The 19650-nt window shown below is 34.6% G+C and overlaps 3 protein-coding genes across 7 annotated transcripts in view; 2 read left to right on the top strand and 1 right to left on the bottom strand.

The window, feature by feature from the left end:
• Positions 1 to 4724, top strand: part of ps (RNA-binding protein Nova-1-like protein passilla) — a 67851-nt gene extending 63127 nt beyond the window's left edge. For 4 of the 5 annotated variants that reach the window (XM_085189421.1, XM_085189416.1, XM_085189419.1 and 1 more), the window contains 2 exons: positions 482 to 706; positions 1331 to 4724. In XM_085189421.1, the coding sequence (XP_085045547.1) occupies positions 482 to 706; positions 1331 to 1551 (446 nt within the window). In that variant the 3' untranslated portion in view covers positions 1552 to 4724. The remainder of the gene's footprint in view (positions 1 to 481; positions 707 to 1330) is intronic. The other variant, XM_085189420.1, reaches the window with a different exon arrangement.
• A 1460-nt stretch (positions 4725 to 6184) lies between these two features.
• Positions 6185 to 9994, bottom strand: LOC146537074 (putative inactive tyrosine-protein kinase Wsck). The gene has a single exon (XM_085189415.1). It carries the CDS (start codon positions 9694 to 9696, stop codon positions 7513 to 7515), a length of 2184 nt encoding a protein of 727 aa, XP_085045541.1. The 5' UTR covers positions 9697 to 9994; the 3' UTR covers positions 6185 to 7512.
• Positions 9995 to 10542: 548 nt separating this feature from the next.
• On the top strand, positions 10543 to 17882 carry LOC146537073 (uncharacterized). Its single transcript, XM_085189414.1, has 5 exons — positions 10543 to 10720; positions 10825 to 13182; positions 13504 to 13647; positions 14377 to 14601; positions 16917 to 17882. Exons 1-5 carry the CDS (start codon positions 10699 to 10701, stop codon positions 17279 to 17281), a joined length of 3114 nt encoding a protein of 1037 aa, XP_085045540.1. The 5' UTR covers positions 10543 to 10698; the 3' UTR covers positions 17282 to 17882.
• Positions 17883 to 19650: the final 1768 nt, after the last annotated feature.

Genomic DNA, 19650 nt, shown 5'->3' with positions numbered 1-19650 from the left:
ATTATTATAGTAGACTAGCAAGCTTAGTTATCGAAGAAATTTGGTTGCCATTTTTATTACAATTTTTTATGCACTTTTTTAATATTGTTTATGGAGGTTTTTTTTTTTGTATATTTGAGACGCAACACAATCTGTCCAGTTTTTTGTCTAAATTTTACTTGGTATCATATAAGTCGAGTGCGGGGGCTGCGTGCATTAGCATCACCCGGGGGTCGCGTGATTGGCTTGCTCATTGTATCTGGGAATCGAACTTGTCACTTGCTGAACGCTACTGTCGGGCACCGCCGGCCGCCCCCGCGGTGGCGGGTGGTGTCCGCGGCGCGCTAGGGGAGGTAGGGGGCGCTGTGGGGGGGTCGCGGCACTAACGCTGGTCGTGTCGCGACAGCGCGAAACGTTCTAATGTAAGCTCGAGCGCGGCGGCGGGGAGTGGGGGGGCACGAGGGGGGGCTCAGGGGGGACAGTGACAGTGACGCGTCCGCAGGCGGCGCGCGCGGGGGCTCGTTAGAGCGTTTCGCGGAGGTTGCATTCGAGGCGCTTCGCCCCCCAGCCGTGGCGCCCATCTCGCTGTCGGGAGGCGTGGGCGGCGTGCCCGCCTTCCCCTCCGCCAGCCTGCTGCCGCTGTCCAAGAGCCCCACGCCGGCGGACGTGGGCGCCAAAGACTCCAAGAATGTGGAGATAGCTGAGGTCATCGTTGGAGCTATATTAGGTGGGTTCTTCATCAGTTTTCTTTTGTTTTCTTCTGGAGGTGTTGCGTTTGATTGCCACTCGGATATTTATTTTTATTTTCTTACTCTGGTAACAAGACAAAACGTTGTGTTCTGCAATTCAACACATGGAGAAAAAAATGTTTTCACACTAGGTTCCCTCTGTCTACCGCATTACCGCGAAATTACAAACTTTTTCAGTTTAGTATGATATCAAATATGATGATTAATTTGTTTGTGCCATGAATATATTCACTTTATAGTACGATCAACAAGTCGTGACCGCCTCGAGGACAGGCTGTAGATGGCTGCGCAGACTTGGTTTTAGGATTTTTCTTACTTTTGATTATTTTGTTCCCGAGTGAACAATTCGCAAAAGTTCTTGTAATATAAACGTCAGGGTACATCGTCGTCGTACTACATGACATATTTTCATGCTTTTAAAACCAATTATGTTTAAATTAAATAACTTTTTCTAAGTAAAATAGGCGATGAGCGAGAGACAGAATGTCTTAACTGCTGTCTACCTAGTCTACTACCTTCGGAAAAAATGTGAAGTTGCTATTTTATGAAATTTAAAATCGTCTTTATTGTGTTAAATAAGGATGTTTCTTCGACGATTTCAGGCCCCGGCGGCCGCAGCCTAGTGGAGATCCAGCAGATGTCGGGCGCCAACATCCAGATCTCCAAGAAGGGCACGTTCGCGCCCGGCACTCGCAACCGCATCGTCACCATCAGTGGCACGCAGACGGCCATCAGCAACGCGCAGTACCTCATCGAGCAGAAGATCCAGGAGGAGGAGCTCAAGCGCACCCGCCACAACGCCATCTCCGGGCTCATGCAGTAGCCGCTCCCGGCCCCCTCTAGTCATCCCCGGACACCCCCCGGACACAGCCCGTGACGTCCCCGGGATATCGCTAGTACATCCCCGGGACACCGCCGGGATATCGCCGGGCCATTTCCTACACCACGGACGGTTTTATTTTTTTTTAATTCTTCTATTATAATAATAATAATTATTATTATTGCTATTGCTGTAGTATCTATATTCATCCGATGTTCTTTGATGTTGATGTTGATTTTCATTGTAAATGTTACCATTGATAAGTTATTGTTAGCGTATTTACTTAGTGTTAAATTTGAATTTATATGTATATTGTATTGTATAGTAGGCGTTGTCGTATCGTCGTCGAGGCGCGCCGGATGTTTTACCAAAGTGGGTGTTTAGTTTGTTTCCCTCGTCCCTCTCGTCTTCATTCCTTGTTTTCGCGTAAAGATGTTTATTTTTTTATATGTTTATGACTTTTTTAAAGTTTGGGTATAGTGGGTCAGCGGTCAGTGGTCGACGTAAAACAGTCGGTCTAAATTCTCTTAATGTTAACTTGTAAGTACAATTTTAATAATAAATGCATGTCCATAATAGTATAGATGTTATATATTTTAAATGTTTTAATGCAGAATTCTATATATTACTCGAGAGGACAATATGAAAAGTTTCTTATTTACAGCGTTTGTTTGTTCGTTCGTCAGAGCCACATAAGGTCGGGACATAATAATGTGAGCTGTGATCGTTTTGGACTCTGTCAAGGTACTCGGCCAGTGGACGGGGATCGCGAGTCGGTAGTCTAGTAGCTGCTTCAAGTGCCATCGTATTGATAGTTGATACACTACATACACCTCCCTACACCTACGCCGGATGTTACAGGGAGAGTTCTGATCGTTTGGTTGTGTCTCTAGTGTCCTAGTGCCCTAGTGTCTCTAGTGTCTCTAGTATCTCTTGTGGTAGTCCACGCCGCGTCATGCGTAGTTTTAATGTCATAACACATCATCGCTCGTCATCTCTATACATATAATTTTTATTTAATAAACAAATGTGATATCTGCTAATCGACTTGTTAAGGAGGATTTGTTTAATAAATTTATTATTTGTTGAAATATATTTATAGTCTATTGTAATAAGACCTCGGATCTCTGCCTTTAATAGCCGGAAAGTGATAGCGACCGCTAGCGATGTCCCATGGCGTTGTTCATTGAAGTTGAAGAAATTGAGTCAAGTACAAATGAATAGAAAACATTATGGAGAAAAAAATATATTAATTAAATATATATACATAATATGTAAATCGGCTTAAAACTAGTAGTTCGTAAGTAAAGGAATTGAGAGACGATACTCAGGGAGTTGTGGCTGTCACGCTGGCGACGCTGTGACCTCGGACATTCGATGAACATGTTATTAATTATATTATAAAGTAAATTTAATATTAAATAATGAATAAATTATAGAGGAGCGCCGGGCCGCACGCACGCGGCGGGTCGTGGGGGAGTAGGGGGAGTGGGAGGTGGGAAGTGCGCGTGGCCCGGCGGCCGCCGCGTTGTTACCGCGTCGTTGCCGGTTGCGTAGGTAATGCCGTAGTTCCATTCGAGTAGCTAGTTTAGGGTATATTCAATCTCTAACGTATTCATAGGTACGCTGTTCCGACTCTACGGTGTTTTTCGGTCTTTCTCATCTCTCTTGTATGAAACGAGCGTTGTGTCTGTATTCGGTGGTCAGGTCGTCTTGTCAATTATGTCGGTTGGCGATTTTACAAGCTCAATTTTATCGGAACTTATCTCGATTAGTCAGTACGTGTAAGTGATTAGGTCAATTATTGATCGGAAGCGGAAGCCGGCACCCGCTCTGTTCGTCTCCTTCGCTCCTCGTTTCGTCTCCCTTCGTTGTTGTTTCGGTTCCATTGATTTGTTCTTTACAATGTTTCAGACTAACCGCCTCGAGACATTCCAACTGATTGTTCTTGTCTTCTCGCTGTTTCTTCTCTTGCTCTATCTCTCTCTCACACACTCTACTCCGCGAATGTACGTTTCATCGAAAGCTTTACACAGATGTTAGATTGTTGAAATATAATAGATCTCTAGTCGTGTTATATTCTCTCAAAGTAATATTCATCCGAAATATATTTAATGTAATGATAATAAATGTTCCGCTCCGGTCGGCTTCGGCCGGCGCTCTCGCGGGGACACTGTAAAGAACACGTCGACGTCGAACAGTTCATTCTATTATAGTTAGTCGAATTGATCATATTTAATAAATAATAATTAAACGAATCGAAGCAGTACGGTGGGGTGCGTGCACGTTTACGGTACGTGTACGCGGACGGTACGTGTAGATAATTTTAATTAAATACTGGAAAATGTTAACGTTGTTATACTGAAGTTGTTACAATATTTGAGAGTATATTATTATCGTGAATAATAAATAAATGAGTAATGATTCTTAGTGCGGTGACATTATCTCAGTTGATGTTTTACGGTGTGGGGATACACCGCGACGCCGCGCGACGCCGCCGCCCGCCCCGACCCGCCCCGGCCCGCTGCGACCCGCCCGCGCCCTTCCGCGCCTGCCCGCGCCCTTCCGGACTGGTCGGGGCGTGTCGCGGCGGGCCGGGGCGGGTCGCGGCGGGCCGGCTGTACATAGCGCATCTCGTTTCGCCTCATCACGTTCCTCTCGCTCATGGCCATCAATCGACTAAAGACTGAGGAATCAACGCCGCATCGACATGGCGCACGTCGCGGGCGTCGCCCATATACCTTTACACATGTTGAGATTGATATGTTAAACTAATTCTATTGAATTGTACCTACCGCGTTGTTGCTGTACAGATTGTGATGGAATTATCGTATTTTATTAATATTATTATTATTGATATATTATTTTTTTTATTTGTTAACTTGGTTTATCGTAAACGGGTATGCAATGTTATGAATTGATGTGTAGGTAATTGAGTTTGACGTGATGTTATATTGAATTTTAAATTCGCTATTTTAGTCAAAGTTAGGTAGTTGATTGTTTAGTTTGTATGGACATGATTTTCAATTTTACTGTTATTTTTACTGCAATATAATAAAGATAAGGTCGATATGAAGGTTACGATGTCTTAGTGTTAAAGCTCGAAAACCAATTAAAGGGTACCTTGAACATTGTCTATAATTATATTAACATTAAATAAATGAAAAATTATTGAATATTGTTTTAATTATTTCCACGATACTGACTTGCTCTCCATATTATTGAAATAAGTATCGAATTTCTGTAATAAATCACTCAAAATGCAATAATAGTACCTAGATACTTACCAGTGTTGAGTGTATGCGCACGTAAACTTTCAGGCTTTATAAAATAACGAAGGTGTGGCTTGGTTTGGTTCTGGAGTCATAATTTTATAATAATAATTTTAACAAAAATAATATACTGAAGTATGAATTAAATTCATAGATATCATCAATTATACAACATTTATCCACTAAAGACCTAAATAAAAATATTAATTTTAAAATATTTATACCTACTGATGTGAAAAAATATTAAATATGTTTCATACAAATAATAAGTTGTATTTTAATTATTTAAATGAATACTTAGGTAACTCATCGTCAGCTTACTTGTAAAAATGGCGAGAATCCGTGACATACTCACATATAATATTTTTTAAACTTCACTCTTGGAAAAATACTATTATGATATTTCGTTCCCATAAAGACACTTCCGTTCCCCACTGTCCTCCGAATATTGGAGGCATTGCGTGTTAATTGTTGAAATTCAATGCCACACTTTCAGTCACCAAACCAAATATCAACCTAGTTTAATAGTCCACTTGTATCAACCCAACAGTCCAGTTTTAGTGACCAAACAATAACAGTTTCAGTTAAGCTAATATTATGAAATTTTATATATTTTACAAGCTAGGGGGTTTTAACAAATGAGCCAAACTTCATGCATGCCCCGTTATCAGACGAAGGAAATTAATATATTAACGACTGGCTTCTAAGGTAAGAAATCATTGAAAATTATTGTATTTACACTTATTTACTATTAATCTTAAACAAAGCAGAACTTTTGTTTTGTGAATAAATTTTGACAAAAAGTAACGAAATATGTACTAACTATTTTAGTTGTCCATAGGAAAAACATAGAAGTAAAAAAGAAGAGAAAACTTTACAATACTTAATTAAAACGTACCAAACATAAGTTGTAACAAACGTATAAGAATTAAGTCATAGCTTGATAAAACGTATGGCCTGGCGCTGGCTAGTGGTCATAATACTCTTGGACAGTTTTGAGGCGCGTTCAGATACCGCTGCCATATTTATGTTTTCTCAAAGAAATATTTACTATAAGTGTGGAATAAACAACAATAAATACACGCATTATAATAATGTATTATTTTAAAAATAATTTATTAATATAACAAATTTGTTTAATTAATTGAACTGGAATAACCGGGAGAGTAAATTACTATTCGGGGGATATTTAAATTATTTTCATTTTAAAGTCCAGGAGACAAGGTGCGGAGTTTAATTCCGTCACTCGACACGCAATGTCTTGTTAATTGTGCTAGACGTAGGTATATTCTTACTTAGATTCCCTCTATCCAACCTGGTATGCGGAAGCTGGTTAAATAAGAAGTAGAATTAATAAAACAAAATTAGTAGATAAATATTTATTAGTTTCAAGTCGTGTAAAAACGCTACATAATTAAAGTAATGAGATTCATATAAAAAATATATGGACGGACGACATTCAGGTGTAAAAGTAACTAAAACAAAAAATATATTAGGTACTAAAAAGGAATGTATACAATAAAATCATAAAATTAATACACTATTAAGTACTAATGAGCACTTCTGCACATAAATACGATAAGATCTTTATTTTAGTCGTTTTCGGTTCAAAATAACATTTAACAACACAAAATTAATTAAAGCTTATAGTCCTGAAATAAATGTTACATGTTATTATATACCTACTTAAAATTATTTTTTATACAATTATAATAATGTGCATCAGAAATTATTCAAATTTTGTCATTTCTTATTAGTTTATTTTATGTTAAATAACATAACAATTACATTTAAATGGAAAACAAATTATTTATTTGATAAGATAAGAATAATAAATTGAAAATTCAATTTTAAAAGACTATAACTTAAAAGAACACAAGAAGAATTGTATAATATACTTATATGTAATTTATATTATTTTGCTATTAATGACGATGCCTGGTAAGCAATAAAATAAACATTGATAGATTATTATTTCTGATCTGTTTCAACTATATTTGCATGCACTTAGATTACATAGTATATATAAAGTAAAATACACCTTATTTATATAATAAATATCAAAACAATTATAAATATGTTATGCCATAAAGTTTAATGTGTTATGCCATCATAATGAAATAAAAAAAAAATAGCAATTGTGAATTATGAGAACTTCTGAAACACTTAACACTAAGAAAAATTTGTGCTTACACATTTTAGATACGAAACATTTCATTTACAATCTTAAACTACTCTTTAGAAAGTATTTTGTAATTATTTATAAAGTTACTGTTATTTCATCAAGCTCAATGATTTTTGTGCACCAAAGCCACTGTGTCTGTGGTGGCTGGTGTAGGTTGTTAACATTAAGTAAAATATGTCTTACACTAAGATTTATCTAGATAATGAGATTACATTCTAGTTTTTAAGGTAACACAGTATTGCTTTAAGACTAATTCATTTTGCTTATCTGAATGTATAAAAAAGTTATAAAGTTTGAAAATATGATCTAGTATAATTAAATTTGTAGCTATATTTGAATTTGTTTGCAATCAAAGCTTTTTATCTTTGGATTAATATGGTCCTATCATAAAAGCATAGAATGACTATGATATAATTGTTGCTAATATCTATTTGTTTTGAAATTTTCTTTAGCATTTCTTTATTAAGGAAGTACTGTAATATAATTATATACTTATTAATGACAAGTCTATGAAACTATTTCATACTGTGGCACATGTGATTCAAAATTAAATCCATTAAAATGTGTAAAGCTTAAACTTTTGGTGCCGGGGCCCTCAACAAATGGTGTTAAGTCATTTAATAGAGACGAAAAGCTTGGTCTCTCATCAGGGTCTACTTGCCAACATTGTAAACAGATTTGGAAGAGTTCATCCCCTACATATGATGGTTGTGATGGTCTCATACCCCTAATAACTCTTGCTGCAACATCTTTGTTCCCTGTGTGGGCATATGGGGTTGCTCCTATAGTTAATATTTCCCAAATAAGAACACCATATGACCAAACATCGGCTTTTGGATTGAATCGTGTTTGCCGAAGCATCTCATGTGATGTCCATCTTGTATAATCAGGAGTCTCATGTAGTGGTCTGATGTGAGAGAGTCCAAACCCTGCCACTTTTGCGACACCATTTTCACTTATGACCATGTTGCGACATGACAACTTTTTGTGTATAATTTTTCTATTTTGTAAATATTCCATGCCACAGGCTATTTCCAAACATGTTTTAAGAGCTTTGTTTTCTGAAATGAGACAAAATTTATTATTTTGGAGGTCTCTTTGCCTACTTTGAAGTAGAAGCTCTTTAAGTGTAATTTTTATGTCTTCAAGAACTACTAGTAAAGTGGTGCTGGTTTCACAAATTCCTATTAGAGATATGATGTTCTCATGTTCACTAGACTTGATTAACAGATCTAACTCCTGAAGCATCAGCTTCTTATCAGGTTTTTCCAGCTCCCTATCATTAATAACTTGAACTAGACCAGCGGAGAAGGCACCATGTTGTTGTACCTTGCATCTTGTGAACTTGCCATAACTTCCAAGACCAACTACACAAGAAATATCTATGTCTATCAAGTTTCTTGGAATATTCCACAGCTTACGTTTTAAATTGCCATAATAGTCAACCCTTTCATCCTCATCTTGTAGAAATCCTGAATTTTCTATTTCCAAGCAAGGTTCACTTAGACTTAATGGCATAGACTGGGAACCTCTTTGAAGGCGAACCATGTGAATCCTTTTCCGTAAAATAATCAACAAACCAATACCTATTAGGAGTAGAACTACACCAATTGCAATGGCAGCACCAAGTGCAACTACCATTGGAGATACTTCCTCTGGCTCATTGATATTTAGAATAATCTTCTTTGTAGATTCAGCATATCTACTTTTTCTCACATGATTTTTAACACTCACAACTCCTAAAGAAACTTCAATATCATTTGTCAATGGCAAAGGGGCATTATAAAATCCATTGTATGTATGTTTGTCACCAATAATAAAGTCATTTTTGATTTCCTCTGGGTCTAATTCAGCAGTTATATAATAAGGTAAACCTTGATCATGAGCAAAAGTGTAATTGCCTAAATTATCTATAATAAATCCTTGTTGGAACAACTCAATAGATACAACAATTCTATACATTGAAACAGGCCCATTTACATTTTTAGCTTCAGGAATGTGTACTAGCATTTGGTCACCATGTCTTTCTTTTATTTCAATGTCTGGAGGACTGGGGTCTGGAGTACCAATAATTGTTTCTACTTTGGTTGTGATATTGGCTCCTTCTTCTTCATAGAAAGTTGCAGATACACTTATGTTGTATGTCGATCCAGGCTGAAGGTTTGGTAATTCAGATTCGAGTGTAGTATTAGAAACATACCACTCTACAGGAAGCAAGGCAAAATCTGCATATGTTTCTAAGATAATTGCTTTAATAATATATCCTGTAATAACTGTGAAAGCTTGTGGTGATGTCCACTTAACTCTCATAGCAGTTTCAGTTATATTAAAAACATCTATAGACATTGGTGGACCAGGAGTGGTCACTTCAGTATCGTATACACTAGCAGCGTTATCACCTCCACATTTTTGAGTTTCATTTTTAGGGCATGGTGTGTTACAAGAGTCTGAACCCAGTTTAAATTGGCCAGGATCATTTGCACAAAAACAAATCGACTCGTTGCCAATAAGCGCGAATTTGTAATAGACTTGTTCACAAGCAGACAAACAAACATCCACAGATTGGCCTGTATGTGTGTTCAGTACATCCTCTTTAAATCTATAGCAACCGACATAGTCGCCACGATCAGTAGCACCGTATATAGTATATAAAGTTATAACCACTGCAGCTATAAGAAACGGCCGCTCCATTGTTTATTCGAGTTTCTGACTCATACATGTAACCGACTTCACTGGCACATTACTCTTTCAACATTACATATTACAAGTAATCATTTATATTTATGAGTAATAAATTCACGGTTTATTCAGAATACTTGCATATTTGCTTCATTCTTATTAAGAAACTAGTTTAATCAATAAGTTCACTATGCGGAACTAAGCCGCGTTTCGGTTTCGGTTATTTATTTTGACACTTCGCAATGACACCTTTTGATTCTCTATCTCTACTCTAATCTCCAATAAATAAAGAAATGACATAAGTGTTATTACGAAACAATATGTCTATGGAAATACTTTTACGGCTTTAGTTTTTTATATCTTAAGAAAACTTACGATACTCATGTTCTAAGAATTTGTATTTCAATAAATATATTTAAACTAAGACTTAGACTTTAATAAAATCAAATGAAATATAAAGAATCGGAGATCAAAAATATAATTAAAACATAAAAAAATCTCTCGAAGTTAGTACACGAATAATCAGAACAAAGTATATTCAATAAGATAAAAAATATTATTTTCATTTCCTTTTCAAACATTTATTTTTATAAAATTATGATCTGTATGAGAAACATAATGTAGGACGCCCCGCAGCACGATGGACAGACAATTTAAAGAACCTTTAATTTAATTGAAAATGAATGAAATGAAAATTTAAATTTAAGCCTGGCAGCCGATAGAAGTGAGCTGCCCGAGACCAGGAAGGTTGGCAGTTGGCACTCAATCAAGGAGGACTTGAGTAAATGTGTTCTGTGACTTCAGCAGTCTAAGAAAAAAAAGTAACTGTATTTTTTTATTATCTATGGCAACGCTTTGCGCTTTAGTATTTGACAGCAAATTTTAAATTTTGAATCGTTGAAAACGGGTAATGAGTAATGACTACGAAATAAGAATTGAAACGTAAACATTTGTTATTTTTAACAAGTAGGATACTTTAATGTTATATATTTGTGCATAAGTTATATCATAAAAATGTCAAGAAGGTGCGGCAAACGTAAGTTAATTTATTATTTTGGATATTGTCACAGTATGGTTTGTTTCTATTACTTAATTTGATAAATTTACATTTACTTATATAAGTACATGTTTTAATTTCAGGAATCCGCGGCTTAGCTCCTGATGATGAATTAGACAATTTAACAGAACCTAAAAGCGGAAGAAAAACTCGTAAACAAAATGAAAATTGCGAGATTCTTTTAACTGAAAAGAAACGGAAGAACTATGTAAGATATCCATCTCAGGAAGATGAAACGCTGAGCTTAAATGGCAATAGCGAAAATGTCACCACAACCGTCCGTAAATCAAGAAGAAATACGCTAAAAGAACAAAATTTACTCAAAACGGACTCTGAAACATCTAATGATGAAAGAAAGCCAATGCGCGTAACACGAAGCACTAAAAAATTTGACACCGATGATTGTTCAGAAAATGACCCGCCAATTGTGGAAAACAATGAAGTTATTGTTCAAAACAAAAAAAGTAAAAAGAAGAAAACAAAACAAACATCCATTGGACATGATAATATAGAAGTGGAACCTAAATTAGAATTTTCAGGTGCTGCCAAGAAAAAATCTAACAAGAAAAAAACTAAAAAGAAGTCAAATTCTATAGTAGTTGAGGATGTTTGTACAGAATCTAATAAATCTTTAAATAAAAGCAGTGCTTCTATAAATTCTTTCCACAGTGCTGCTGGCAGCCCAGATAAAAATGGAGGAAATTGTAATATACTCGCTAAAACTGATATATCACGATATATAAAAAAACAGAAAACAAGTACATTAGAAATCAGACAATCTAGTGAAAATTTTGAAAAAAGTCCAAAAAGAAAAACTTCTAAAACAAAAGTTGAAAATGCTGAAACACCAACAAAAAGTCCTTTACGAAAAAAAATGTCTAAAGATTTTATAAATGATACTGAACAATTATATAGACAATCTGAGATTGAAAAAGAAAATGATTCAATAAGTATAAATAATAATACTTTTGAAACAACTAATAACAAAAAGTCTAGCATAAGAGAGACCGATTCAAATGTAAATGATATATCATCAACACCTTTAGACACTTCCTTTGCAATGAAAATTGTTCCAAATAAGACAAGTAGTGCAAAGAAAAGAAAGTCTTTAATAATAGATAGAAGTAGTTTAAGTGTAACAAACTTTGACACAACATATGAGAAGGACAATTCAATTGAGATAAGTAAATCAAACCAGAAATGTTTTACAGATTCTGATTTAAATTCCAGTTCTTCAAAAAAGAAACGAAAATCTAGTATCAAAAACTCAACTTACGATAAAATAGATAATATATCCTCAATAGTCCTGGACTCTACATATGAAAAAAAACAACAAAATTCATCCCAAGATAATTATATAGTTAAAAGTTTTAAATTATCAGAAGAAAGTGATAATATACCCTCAACAGTCCTGGCCTCTACATGTGAAAAAGAGCAACCAAATTCATCCCGAGAAAATGATGAAGGTAAAAGTTTTAGATTATCAGAAGAAAAAACCAGTTTGGATAGTACTTATGACAAAAAAACTGACAATATAACAGTGTCTTTAGATGCAACATTTGACAAAAGTAACAAAATGAATGAAAGTTTCAATAAGAATTCTGGTAAAAAATCAAATTTTACTGACAAACCAAATTATAGAAGAAGCTCTCTCATCAGTTCAGATAACACAGACTCAAAATCTGATCTTACTGATGATAACTCCCGCATAAGTATATCAAGTGACGAATCAAAAGAGAAAATAATGAATATAACCCCAGTACTTATTGAAAGTAGTTTAGATGAATCAGAAATGAAAGGGTCAACAGAAAAATCAAGTTCTCCGGTAACCCAAGAAGTTAGTAATAATAATCAGACACCACTTAAAAGAGAAGGTACATTTAATATAGATAAAACTACAACCCCTCTTAAAAAAGAAGGAACATTTATTAAAGATAAAACTACAACGCCACTTAAAAGAGAGGATACTTATACTGAATTAAAACCTATTTCTCCATTGAGAAAAAACACTTTTACTAATGATGAAACTCCTGTAAAACAAAATAATGTACAAAAAGCATCTAAACAAGATGAAACAGTAGAAATAAAGAAAACTCCATCTAAAAAAGTCAATCTACAAGAAAATAAAACACCGCTGAAAAGGGAAGGCACTTTCACGAAAGATACTGATTCAATACCAGAAGTAAATGAGAAAAGACGGCAATCGCTACCATCCCCAGGTGGTACACCATTCCCTCTATCTAAGTGTCCATCTAAAAGTATTATGAACATAACTAGGACAATTGAAAAGAGTTCATTGTTAATAGAAATACCTTCTAGAACAAATAAAGTGATGTTTTGTAGTCCAGTTAATGATCCAGCTGTCATCACTCAGATGAAGGGTAAAGTGATCAAGTCCAATTTGAAAGGTTCTAATAAGAGCTTTATTTTTGATGATAGTGGTAAGTTTGTATTTTGTTTTCTTTTAATATTATGGTTAAATTTTTGGCATATCCTTGTTTCATATAAGTTTTTTTATCATTAGTATAAGGTTATTGTGGTGATGTGGAACAGTGTCTGCTTGTAAATGTGACGATTGTGGGTTTGATTCGCATTCAGGGGAATTAATAATTATATGTCTAATAATAATTCAAAAAACAGGTTGAGTCTCGTCACTCAACTTGCAATGTCTCAAATATTTAGAAAATGCAGTGCTTAAGACTATGTATCATTTTATTTTTATAAATGTATCTAAAAAATACGTTAATATAATTAATTTCCAGTATCCGAAATAAGTCGTCCGTCTCGCAAGCGCTCCTATACGCAGAGCGAGGCAGACAGTATCAGGAGTAAAAGGAAGCGTCTTACGGAGGACCAGCAGCACTCCGTGGAGCGTCTGTCCAGACCTCGCACTAGTAGCGCTACAGGTAAATTGACTGGTTGACGCCGATTGATTGATTAACTTAAAAAATGTTCGTAGTTGTAATAAAATATGACTTGTGATTATGTTTTTTTTTTATTCATGTAACTTTCATTTATAGTGGAATATGGGTACGAAAACACTATCAAGATGTTTTCCAATATTTTTCTATATTATAAAGTCAATGAGAGTTCTTCTTTGTCGTTTCACTCTTGACAGAGTGGTCGTGGTTATCCTTTTTTAAAGGTTGGTGGTGCGCCACACAGTCCGACGACATTATTATGTTTACAGTCAATGAGAGTATTGGACTGTAGACATAATAATTGTGGGTTCAATCCCTATTTGAGGTAAGCGGTAGTGTAGGAGTGTAAGCTGTAAGCGTGACCGGTTGTGGGTTCGCTTCCCACTGGAGGAAATGAAATATTTAATATTTTCATTTCTTTGTTTTTTTTCTAGTGTTGAGGCAAAGCACAGTGCTGAGTTCTGAGCCTCTCCATTCTCATTCTTCATTTTCAGTTCTCTACGCTAATAAAGCAAAAAGTGGCGGTAACATAGTGTGTTAATACTAGATTGGCTACCTTTTTAGCTATGCGAGAAAATGAGCAAAGATGCGATTTTTTTACAAAGAAACAAAAATACTCTTAAAAATTCATACCAAATATATAAATTATAAAAATATTCTTTTTCTAAATAACAATCCAAACGCTTAACACTTCTTTTCTTATCATTTCACCAGCTCGTCTCCAAGATTCAGGAACACCGTCCAAGAAGACCAGAACTCCTTCCAAGACCAAGGACAAAGTGCTACGGACAAAATTACCCAATTTTGCTGCCCTTCATCAGAAACAGTTTGAGAAGATGGAATCCCTCGATGAATGCCAAGAAAGAAAGGCGAAAAGGGCTCGTCAGCTGCTAACCCCTACTGCACCTACAAATGTTTTGGAAAGAACTAGTCCTCAAGGTATTGTTTTTTTTTCCTTTTTCATGCTTACTATAAATATATTAGGAACGAAAATGTCTTCGAGGCTGTCATGGTGCAGGGGCACGCAAGCAACGGTTTTGGGTTCGATTGTCAGTTGGGGTAATAAATTATTTTATGTTATGGAAATGAAAGGAATAGAAAATAAGAGTATATTGAGTTCCACCACCAGAATTTAGAGGTGAATGGGGCACGAAAGTGTCTCAATGGGAGTGGAGTGTCTTAACACTGGGTTCCTAGGTACCCGCTGCCTAGTCAGCTAAGTGCGGAATACCTACAAATTAATGAGATTGGCTCAGACGTCGTATGTTTTAGATAATCACACACAATATTAATTTTATCTTTATAACATACATTTATAATACTCTAATTGGTTATAGGTAGCGTGTTTTTTAAATTGTTACATATTATTATTGAATCATAATGACGCTACGTCATAAGCCGTAGTCTTATCTTTTTATCAGTTTAATATTTTATAATGCTAAATAGTCTGTATTCTGTGCTACTATTGTTTGTTTAGTTTGTTTGTTTGACAGTTCTAAAATTTTTTTTTTTTTATATTTTATAAATTTATTACTGTAGTCATGAGTCATGATGTTTTCGTTTACTAAGTATATGTTCAAAAATAATTATTAATAATAATAATAATTTAAAAATATAAAATGTTTATTTTATACATATATGAAAATTTTAGACATAATTTCATCAAAATTAGTTTAACTGGTTTTATTTTTACATGTAAGTGAACAACAGAATAGTCGTTCTAGATTTTTTTTATTATGGTAAATATCGCGGTTGTTCCCCGACTATGTAGGAAAATTATTGTACAACACTGAATTATATAAGAGAAGCTGTCTATTTTATCTGCATATATTCCATGTTATATGTTATATATCCTGTTAATATAAATTAATAAAAAAATACCTTCCAGAGCCTTTATTGTTAGCTTATTATGTTCTAAGCGTTAACTTCAAATAATAGGAAGAGGAATGGAAGTGTCTTAATGGAGAGTGTCTGCATTCCCTGCAGGATACAGTGTGAAAACGAGACAGAGCAGCTTCATATATTTCCCAACAGCAGGGTTCAGCTTATTACTATTTTATTCCCAATTTTGGAGACGTTGTATTTTGAGTGGCGGAACTGAACACTGCACTTTGACTACCAGATCGGGAAAATTAATATAGTTTAAATATATAATTATATTTATTTAACTTATTATTATATATTATATATTTATTTAACTATTAATTATCCGTCATGGGAATTGAACCCATTGGCATCGTAATATAGTTAAAAACGTATGAGAAATAAATTTAAATCCTACCCAACCTTCTTAAAATTTTTCTACATAGTTATTTCCTTATTGAAAATAATATAAAATGAAGTTTATTAATACAATATAGCAATATCTGATTAGATATTTGTACAAGTGTTAGTTTAAGCACCAGCTGTTACGTTGCTATCGGTATTAATATTTTTTTGATAACACTGACTCACGTGTAATTCTATAGAGCTATCTATATTTCAGTGTAAAATAAATAATTTATTGACGACAAGTAAGATATGACTTGGGTAGGTTTTCGTTTTACACATAGATTTTTTCTATTCCGGACTTATAACGGGTCCGTCTAGGACCGTAATGATCTTAAGACATTGGATGTTGAGGAGCTCAACGCCGCTGTTTGTTGTGTTTCCAAAGGAGGAAATGAAAATAATGTCTCCCCGTGGTGAGGATTCAATCCTCAAGCGACATGTTTACAGTCGTACGCTGCGGTACTTCAGCTCTTCTTTTACTTTTATGGTAAAAATGGATGGATATCATTTGTCCATCAAAAGTTTCTTAATAAATATACAAATAATTTCTTCAGTTTTCCTCGTAATTCTTCGATTTCTAGACTATCAGTATGTGAAGGTTGTCGATACAGAAACGTTTATACCAAATAGTTTGGATATTACCTATATGGAACAATTACAAACAGAATTTCTCATTAGTAATAATTAAAAAATAAATAAGTAAAATTTATAAGTACATAGTTACAAAGATATAATTTTAGTCTTGTCCTTTTAAGTATAAACGAACTAATATGTAAAGCACGGCGTTGAGTTTTGAATTGGGACAGAGTTTGGTGATGCGTGGGTAACGTAGTCTTAACCTTAACACTGGTTCCTCTGCCTACCTAACCTAGTACCTAATCCACAATAGAAAATAATTAAAATACAATCATTCCCCAATATGTAACTTACAACCTCATGTTTTGATGTTACCCATTATTTATGTCATATAAATGTTGTTTCAGAAACCCAACCAGCCCAACCAGAACAACCAAAGAAACTTGAAACTGCTAAGAAATCAGAATCTATACCAGGATATTCCAGATTCGGCTTCAAATTAAATATGAGTGTAAACCCGTTCAGCTTTCCAAAAAATACAGATGTTAAACCTACCTTGCCTAAAGCACTAAAACGACAAGCAACTTTACCCTCTTTGGCTGGAACTACAAAGATGCGGCGAAATTTGGCAAAACAAACAATTATGAGGGAGAAATCGTTCACTGAAAAACGTAATGTCGATAGAAAGGAAAACAGGACGGTGATAAAGGGAGTGCGGACAAACAGACGGTTCGAGTTGCAAATGAAAATGAGGAATATTAACGAAAAATAGTGTGTATTATTTTTTTCACAGTGTTGTAGAAAGATTATGTTTTTTAAATTGGTTTGAGATTTTATGGGTAAGAGTTGTGGGTATGATGGATATATGGTTTGCTGTGCAGTGACTAATAAAATTTAAGTATTATTTGTAGTTTTTTTTTAAATACTTTTTTCTGATTGTAATAGATTGCTATTTTCCTTTTAATGTAATTTTTTAAGTGTTTATATTAAAAATAATTTTTATAAAAAAATTTAAATTTTTCGATATACTCTATACTCACATACTTTCTTTCATACATATGTTATAGTACATATTAAGTTTTATAACTTCATAATTTATTAAAATTTACTTTTAGTTATTAACATTTATCGTATTGTTATCACTCCCGCGCTAATAAAAGTGGATAATATTCGCCTATGACGTTGATCAATGGATTGATAAAATCATGCCCAAAATTAACTTCTTAATTTATTTTCTTGCTTTTTCAACGTTATTATGTTATATTATTTACTAAATAATAAAATAAATATATTTCAGTTTTTTTTATTATTGTGTATAGGATCACAACCATCACCGAGTATAATGTAAAGTAATAAATGGATTTATAACATAATATTTTTTACTTTTATATTTCCTTTGTTGAGGGACGCTTGAACTTTGTTCTAACAATTCGCTCATTTGTTCTCAATGTCAAGTTTGTTCAAGAAAAAAAAAATATAATTATGTATTATATAAGAAATAGTTGATGCCGTCGTGCATTTGAATGAATGTAATTGTGACAATTGTGGATTTCATTCCCACTCTAGGGAATGTAATACATATATTTATTTCACGCAAGAAGCGATGCTTGAGGAACGGAGTGCGGTAATAGTAGATTCCCTCTGCCTACCCCGGTATATGCCAGATGCATCCCGCATATAGCGGTTAGGATTAGGTGAGGTTTTTACAGCTTCAGCTATGTTTTTGAAGCTTAAAATATACAACATAGTATTATATATAATTTACATGTTTAAAGGAAGGCCACTTTTATTCAGAGTACGATATTTCAAAACATTCGTTATACAATGAGTACAAAATATATTTCTCAGAACTACTTAAGTGTCGTACCAAAATATAGGAGACGATATAATACTTTCTTTTAATGTTTTCTTGAGCATTGACCTTTAAATTTCTAAGAAATATTTGTTATTCAATAAAAGAAATACAATAAATACAAACATTGTGAAGTACAATAGTCGATTCATATAGCATAAAGCTACTTCATTCGTACAATAATCTTATATAATATATTTTTATTAATTTCATGCCTAGACTAAACATACTTAATCTTACTGTTGTTCCTATAACTATATAAATATATGAATGTGGGACCGTCCTTGATGCACCACGCCGGTAGTTCATAGTTGGCAGCCGTACAATAGCTGTGCAGCTGCAATCGCCGATACTGACGCTGCAACGCGCTGATAAATAAACATATAATATCGTACATTTTATAATAATTACATTTTGTTCTTATATTAACATTTGAGACCGTTTTCGATCCAGGGGCGTGTGTAACGCGACGGTTGTGTGTTCCTCACCCAGGGAAATTACTTATTAATTTTTTCATTTCTTCGCTCTGGCATCAAGACAAAAGCCCGGCGTTGAGTTCCGCCGCTCAACAGGCATTGCCTCGAAAAATTCGGCAGAAAGTGGGGAAATGAGAGTAATTTAATGGGGAACAAAGTGCTTTAACACTAGGTTCCCAGGTTCCCTTTGCCTACACTAGTAATTGTGAGCTACAATGTGAAAGTAAAATACGTATTCAAATTAAAAATATTAATTTATATCGGCACTTACTTTCAATTATAATTTAGGTACGTATTAATTCAAACGTGACGACACTACAAGCAAACTTTCCCATTTATTACAGTGACTAGTCGTAGTGAGTAATCGTCGACGCCCACGAACTATGAGACTCCCTTACCGAACATTATCTATGTCATTGTTTATGGTATTCGAATACCACAATGTTTTTTTAGCTTTACACATGTGCGGGCACATAGCAGGGTAGGCAGAGGAAACCTGGAATCCTAATGTTCTCTCCGCTAATGTCTGAGGGAGAATTGCGTGTTACGAGGAAAATGAAAATATTAAGTATCTCATTTCCTCGAGTGGAAATCGAGTCCATTACTCGCACGCGTTGTCTGCGCCTCGACTGGACTTTAACTTTGAACAGATTTGTTCATCTAAAGGTCTCCTTTTTGATTTTTCAGTGATTTTTTTTGGTATTAAAGTTTCTGGGCACAAGATTATTCTCCCCACACTCCCACAGTACTCTTAGTGAAAAGTGATGTGATTTATTATAGTCTACTGTCACTACTCTGCTGTAGACACGGGAA

Source organism: Heliconius melpomene, chromosome 8 (assembly GCF_056956725.1).
Source record: "Heliconius melpomene rosina isolate 202511_hmr_F chromosome 8, ASM5695672v1, whole genome shotgun sequence".
Classification (NCBI taxonomy): Eukaryota; Metazoa; Arthropoda; class Insecta; order Lepidoptera; family Nymphalidae; genus Heliconius; species Heliconius melpomene.
The sequence above is the reverse complement of the archived record's forward strand: the minus strand, read 5'-3'. Positions and strand labels throughout refer to the sequence as shown.

Excerpts from the sequence above, each read along its gene's own strand:
- LOC146537073 (XM_085189414.1), top strand. The coding sequence starts at position 10,699 with ATGTCAAGAAGGTGCGGCAAAC. Across the intron at positions 10,721-10,824 it reads GTCAAGAAGGTGCGGCAAAC|GAATCCGCGGCTTAGCTCCT; the intron begins GTAAGTTAATTT and ends TTTTAATTTCAG. Across the intron at positions 13,183-13,503 it reads CTTTATTTTTGATGATAGTG|TATCCGAAATAAGTCGTCCG; the intron begins GTAAGTTTGTAT and ends ATTAATTTCCAG.
- LOC146537074 (XM_085189415.1), bottom strand. The coding sequence starts at position 9,696 with ATGGAGCGGCCGTTTCTTATAGCTGCAGTGGTTATAACTTTATATACT.